Here is a 6,000-nt window from a genome sequence, read left to right as displayed (position 1 = left end):
ATCGCCTGTTATGTACTGAAGTTCTCACCCTGGGCCAGCAGGGGGATACTGTAGTTATGCAAATGAAGGATCGAAAGTGACGTTCAGTGATTGGATAGTTTTAGAAAGTTGCTACAGTTACGTTGTTCTGGAGCTCTATATAAGCAGGCTGACTGAACTCTTCAGTTCAGTTCTGTTCTGGCCTCGGAATATCAAGAGCTGTTTGAAGAATCGCTGTGTCGTCTGATATGTACGCCCACAACTTAACATCGCCCTGAGCAGAATGAGAAGCTGACACACAAAAGTGGGTTTTAAAGATCTCATTGGCACCCCAAACCTAAATACATTTGTTTGGAAGTAAGTCCCGTTAATTCAGAGGAACTTACATCTGAATTGCTTTTCTCTTTTTCCTTTCCCCCCGCTAAATCAGTTTGCCCACTTACTTCTTCTCATGCTCAACAACCCCAGAAACCTTTCTGACAACTTAAACGTTTCCATTGTCCGGTTAACATGACCCCCCCCTCCCTTGAAGCAGCTGCGTCTGGTAGGTGTCCTGGCGAAAGCCATCACACTTAGGCTTCCCCCTTCAGCCAGCTGTTCTTAGATACCTGCCCCACACAGGGCCGGAATTCTGGGCTGAACTGGAGCAGCTGCTTAATAAGGGCTTGGCAGGGCTCCGCCAAAGCGGGCAGGTCTTCGGGGAAAACGACGCCTTTCTTCTGGCGGCACGGCATGTTATGAATGTGGGTGTCATCGAAGGGCATGCAGCCGGTTATCATCACGTAGAGCATGACGCCCAAACTCCACACGTCGTACTTTTTGGGGTCGTAGGGGACGCCCATGAGGACCTCGGGAGAGGCGTAGGCCGCAGAGCCACAGTAGGTGGTACTCAGCTCCGGGTACCCGCGCGATTCTCTGCCAAAGCCAAAGTCGGTCAGCTTTGCTCGGCGGCCGTCCGAAGTGAGCAGCACGTTCTCGCACTTGAGATCCCGGTGCACCAAATGCCGGTCGTGGAGGTAGCGCACAGCCCCCACCACCTGGGCAAAGATGTCCCGCGCCTCAGGGGCGCAGGGCAATTTGCCTGTCTTCTGCACCATCTGCAGCAGGTCTGTAGATGCGGCCTCCATCACAATGTACAGCGTCCCGTTGCAGACTTCGATGAACTCGTAGACCCTGACGATGTGCGGATGACGGATCCCTCTCAAGATGGAGAGTTCCCTCGGCAGAAACTTCTCCACAAAATCCCGGGGCGCTCGACGCCGGTCCACCATTTTGATGGCTAGTGGCCCCTTGTATTTGGCCGAAGTGGCTACTCTCACCTTGGAATAGCTGCCTTCCCCCAAGGTTTGGCCCAACTTGTAACCGAGGTCGCTCAGAAGTTTATCTCCTCTGGAAGCCCTTGACATGATGACCTGGTCAGGGTGACAAGGCCTGTAGTTTTTCTTCTCGGGACTCAGTGCTTTAACCCATTGTGATAGACATCGCTAGACTTTCACTCCCCATGTGCCCACTGAGGGCTTGGCTTTGAAGTCATCACTACTCATACAGGTATTGTGAAGTGGCTGGGAGTGTCATGCGCTATGTCTTCCTGTGCATAATCAGCAGTGCCAAGACCCTTGTGGTCCCAGGACTGGTCTGTCCAGCTTCGATATCAACACTGGGGAGTTTGAGGAGGTTTCAATTCCTCATCTTCATGGGATGGATTATATAACCTGCTTCCACTTTATGGAGGAATTCCCAATCACATTCTTCTCTTTTTTTATACATAAAATTTATTTATTTGGCTTTTCAAATAAAAAATTTACAGAGCTATATCACACATCAATCATAAAAACAAGATTCCAAGGAATCTCCTGGACTTCCATACTCCTCTTTGTGGGTCCTTTCCTATTAATCCTTTCCTCTCGCATCTTTTATGACAATCCAAAACCCTTACCTCTTCCATTATGTCCAGAATTCCCAGGTGGAGCTACCTCTTGAGGCATTGTATACTTAGTTTTTTATATATAATTTTTATTCATTTTTCTGTTTTACAATTTAGAATATTCATATAAACAACCTTAAAATATCAAAGACTTCCCTTCTTCTCTTTCCATGGTTCATTTTGCATAACATAAACCCCTGCATGTTCTATATAAACTAAACCACTCAGCATTCCATTATTACATCCATCAAAACTTATTTACACTGTTGAATTTATCTTAACGCTGCCAAAGTTTTCAAGTGTGCACAATTTTCCCCCATACATTCAATAAACATTTTTCCAGTCTTCTTTAAATGTATATTCTTCTTGTTCTCTTATTCTGTGACTTAGGTCTGCAAGCTGTGCATATTCCATCAGTTTAAGTTGCCATTCTTCTTTAGCTGGGACCTCGCTCGTTTTCCATTTTGGGACTAACAAAATATGGGCTGCAGTAGTGGCATACATAAATAACCGTTTTTTGACACCTGGGAATATCTGTCTGAAATACCCCCAACAAAAAAGACTCTGGTTGTTGTTTTTTGAAAGGTACTTTTAAACATTTTTTTCAATTCATTATAAATTATTTCCCAATACTCTTTTACCCTTTTACAGGTCCACCACATATGAAAGAACGAGGCATTGTATACTTTGAAACTTTTCATCATTTCCTCCCTTGACCTGCTTCAGAAGTTCCTTCAGATCTGGGGGTGGAGAACATCTGGCCCACCAGATGTTCTTGGACTCCAGCTCCCATCAGGCCCAGCTACCAAGGATGATGGGAACTGAAGCTCAACCACATCCAGAGGGCTGCAGGCTGCCCATCACCCCTGCTTTCGATTCTAAACCTTTTCAAATCAGCTGCGCGCAGCTCAAATGTGCAGAACCAATTTTTGTGTGTGCCAAGAACACACAGAACATTCGAGGGAGTTCAGACTGTCTGGATTATGGAAATAGGCCCTCGACTTGAAAGGAAAAGCAAAGCTGAAATATTTTATGCTAATACAAATTAGCATCATGGTTTATCCTAATGTGCATTTTAAAGGCAAGCTGGGTTTGTCTCTCTGCAAAGGAGTTGCCCTGGCAAAGAAGGCCTGAAAGAGATCTCCAAGGACGGCGGGGAGCTCAAGGTCAAACTGGCAAGGTAAAAGCAAAACCTTTAATTTCTTCCAGTAAGAAATGCCACACAGATAGGAAGTTGTTTAACTCCTGTTAGGAGGTGTCACAAATAGGAAGTAGCTTGACACCTCTTATGAAATATGCTTTAATTAAATCCATCATTTTGATCCCTTGAAGCGGAACAACTAGATGGCCTACACCTACATAGTAATAACAGCCTACCCTAAATGTTTGGGTGGCACACTTAGAAGCATATATAGAATACATAGAACCCCCTGCAATGCAAAGCACTGCTGATCATTGCTTTGGAAGCTCATGCTACAAGATTATATTCATCATAACTTTAAAAAACACCCCAAACTCTGGTGTTTTCCAATGTACAGACTCTCCATGTGTCCCTATTTTCCAGGGACAGTCCTGGATTTACATAAGCTGTCCCAGTTTTTGATTTGATCTCGGAATGTTCTGCTTTTCCCTAGGACGTCCCTATTTTCATCGGAGAAATGTTGGATGTTAAGGTAAGGTAAAGAAAGGTAAAGGGACCCCTGACCATTAGGTCCAGTCGTGACCGACTCTGGGGTTGCGGCGCACATCTTGCTTTATTGGTTGAGGGAGCCGGTGTACAGCTTCCGGGTCATGTGGCCAGCATGACTAAGCCACTTCTGGCGAACCAGAGCAGTGCACGGAAACGTCGTTTACCTTCCCGCCGGAGCAGTACCTATTTATCTACTTGCACTTTGACGTGCTTTTGAACTGCTAGGTTGGCATGAGCAGGGACCGAGCAACGGAAGCTCACCCCGTCGTGGGGATTCGAAGCGCCAACCTTCTGATCGGCAAGTCCTAGGCTCTGTGGTTTAACCCACAGTGCCACCCGTGTCCCATAAATTAAGGTAGGATGTCCCTATTTTCACTGTGGAAATGTCGGAGTGTATGAATGGACCTAATGGTCAGGGGTCCTTTTACCTTTATATGGGACCCAGCCAGGGCCAGATTTAGGTTTGAGGAGGCCCTAAGCTACTGAAGGTAATGGGGCCCTTTATATGTCCAGCTGTCCTTTGTCAACAACAAATTGTCGCTGCTTTTTGTGTTGCATATATGCTATATGGTAATTTATGATGGACCTAATACAGGCATTTTGGCCACCTCATGAGGAGAGAAGCCTCCCTGGAAAAGACCCTGATGTTGGGAAAGATGGAAGGCACAAGGAGAAGGGGACGACAGAGGACGAGATGGTTGGACAGTGTTCTCGAAGCTATGAACATGAGTTTGACCAAACTGCGGGAGGCAGTGGAAGACAAGAGTGCCTGGCGTGCTCTGGTCCATGGGGTCACGAAGAGTCGGACACGACTAAACGACTAAACAACAACAACAACAATATAGGCATAGGCAAACTTGGTCCTCCAGATGTTTTGGAACTGCAACTCCCATTATCCCTAGTTAACAGGGCCAGTGGTCAGGGATGATGGGAGTTGTAGTCCCAAAACATCTGGAGGGCCAAGTTTGCCTATGCCTGACCTAATAGGCATCTAAAGCCATTTGCACATAACAAAATATGTATTTTATCAAAGTAATTGTTGAACTGAAACCAGTGATATTTTAGGGAGGAGGCTAGCAGGCGGGCCCCATTACTTACCGTACATCAGTGATGGCCAACCTTGGCCCTCCAGCTGTTTTGGGACTACTATTCCCATCATCCCTGACCACTGGTCCTGTTAGCAAGGGATGATGGGAGTCGTAGTCCCAAAACAGCTGGAGGGCCAAGTTTGCTCATCACTTACTTACATCATAGGAGCCTACAAAATACTTGTGCTGTATGTAGGTTTTATTTTATTTGGGGTTTTTTATCTTATATTTTGGAAATGTACAAGCAGTTGTTTTCCTTTAATTTTTTTGGGGAGTCCCCAAGAGAGTGGGGCCCTAAGCTATAGCTTGTTTAGCTTATACGTAAATCCAACACTGGACCCAGCAAGGCAGCTGTGCAAATACATATAGGAAGGAGGGTTTCATGAAAAATGCCCTATGCACTCATCGGGGGAGGCTCAGGGGTGAGGCATCATTGGGGGAGTCTCTATTCAACAACAACAACAACAACAACAACAACAACTTCATTATTTATACTCCGCCCATCTGACTGGGTTGCCCCAGCCACTCTGGGCGGCTTCCAACATATATAAAAACAGAATAAACATTAAAAAAACATAACCTACCCTATGCAGGGCTCCCTTTATAGATGCCTCTTAAAGGCTGTATTACTTAACTCCTTGGTTCAGGGGGTCACGTAACTCCATGACCCCCAACATTTTCCCAATGAAAATAGGGACGTCCTAAGGAAAATCGGAACATTCCCGGATCAAATCAGAAACTGGGACGGCTTCGGTACTGTCCCTGGTAAATAGGGACACTTGGAGGGTCAGCCCTCTGTATTTGGTGTCCTAGCTTGCAGCCAAAGTATTTGGAGCTGACTGGTTAGAAATAATGAAGCCAGGGCTTTCTTTATTTCAGGGGGAACTCACTGGAACCTAGTTCCAGCACCTCTCAGGTGGGTTCTGGCACTTCTCTGGCGAGTGCCGTTGCCATTCTAAGAGAATGAGGGAGGCTTTCATGGTGAGTTCTGGCACCTCTTTTTCTAGAAAAACAGCACTGTATGGCCTAATAAATGTGGGTTCAAAAAACAACAACACCTTGCCTCTTGCTTCTATTTCTTTTATGTCCTTACCGCACCTGTGGGTAGCAGTTGAATACGGCAATCTAGAGCCACGTGCATCTACATGCATTATAAGACCGCAGATAGCAAGGTAGTGTTTTCATCTGTCATATATTGCTGGCTGGCAGGCAAATGGACAAACAGGACCAGCAGACTTAAAAGAAAAAATGCACGAGCCAAACTGGAGGAAAAACAGGAAGGTTTTGTGCAAGAATGCTGCAATAATTTGCTGCCGGCA

At 45.9% G+C, this 6,000-nt stretch overlaps 1 protein-coding gene across 1 annotated transcript; it reads right to left on the bottom strand.

Annotated features, from left to right (window-relative positions):
- Positions 1–284: 284 nt before the first annotated feature.
- LOC128399278 (testis-specific serine/threonine-protein kinase 6-like) lies at positions 285–1,512 on the bottom strand. The gene has a single exon (XM_053360566.1). It carries the CDS (start codon positions 1,383–1,385, stop codon positions 552–554), a length of 834 nt encoding a protein of 277 aa, XP_053216541.1. The 5' UTR covers positions 1,386–1,512; the 3' UTR covers positions 285–551.
- Positions 1,513–6,000: the final 4,488 nt, after the last annotated feature.

Source organism: Podarcis raffonei, chromosome 1 (genome assembly GCF_027172205.1).
Source record: "Podarcis raffonei isolate rPodRaf1 chromosome 1, rPodRaf1.pri, whole genome shotgun sequence".
Taxonomy (NCBI): Eukaryota; Metazoa; Chordata; class Lepidosauria; order Squamata; family Lacertidae; genus Podarcis; species Podarcis raffonei.
Note: the sequence above shows the minus strand (reverse complement) of the source record. Positions and strands in the feature narration are given on the sequence as shown.

Coding starts and splice junctions, on each gene's coding strand:
- LOC128399278 (XM_053360566.1), bottom strand. CDS start 1,385: ATGTCAAGGGCTTCCAGAGGAGATAAACTTCTGAGCGACCTCGGTTAC.